The sequence below is a fragment of the Corvus brachyrhynchos genome, unplaced genomic scaffold, assembly GCF_000691975.1.
Source record: "Corvus brachyrhynchos isolate BGI_N302 unplaced genomic scaffold, ASM69197v1 scaffold148, whole genome shotgun sequence".
Lineage (NCBI taxonomy): Eukaryota > Metazoa > Chordata > Aves > Passeriformes > Corvidae > Corvus > Corvus brachyrhynchos.
In genome coordinates, this window is record NW_008239785.1 from 3,301,152 (window position 1) to 3,301,534 (window position 383).

Below are 383 nucleotides of genomic sequence, written 5' to 3' on the forward strand. Positions count from 1 at the left end.
TCCCAAGGGTGCTCCCCTGGGGCTGCCGCTGCCCCAGCCCATCCCTGTGGACTCCCGTCTGCACGGGGAGGAGAACTGGAGAGGGGCAAACGAGCACCTCCACCTGCTACACCCCTTGAAGTTTCGGGGTGGCTGTGTAGGGGATGAAGCCCTTACAGGTTTCCCCCACCTCCTGGTGAAGACTTCCCCAGGAGGGGATTATGGGGAGCAGGTGCTGGTGGGGAACCATGTCGGGGCTCCCCTCCCGCCCCCCACATCCCCCAGGGAGCTGCCACCACCGGACATCTACAGGGAGCACAAGCGGCCATCGGGGCGGGGGGACCGGCTAGAAGGAGCCGCCCCAAAAGCAGCTCCTGCTTTCCCTCCCTGGAATGTCCCCCTCC

At 66.1% G+C, this 383-nt stretch overlaps 1 protein-coding gene across 1 annotated transcript in view; it reads left to right on the plus strand.

Annotated features, from left to right (window-relative positions):
• The window catches only part of GRIN2C (glutamate ionotropic receptor NMDA type subunit 2C), a gene marked incomplete at its 5' end in the record, with an annotated part of 10,623 nt that overhangs the window by 8,789 nt on the left and 1,451 nt on the right, over nucleotides 1-383 (plus strand). The window contains one exon of the mRNA XM_017743187.1: nucleotides 8-324. Coding sequence (XP_017598676.1) covers nucleotides 8-324 — 317 coding nt within the window. The remainder of the gene's footprint in view (nucleotides 1-7; nucleotides 325-383) is intronic.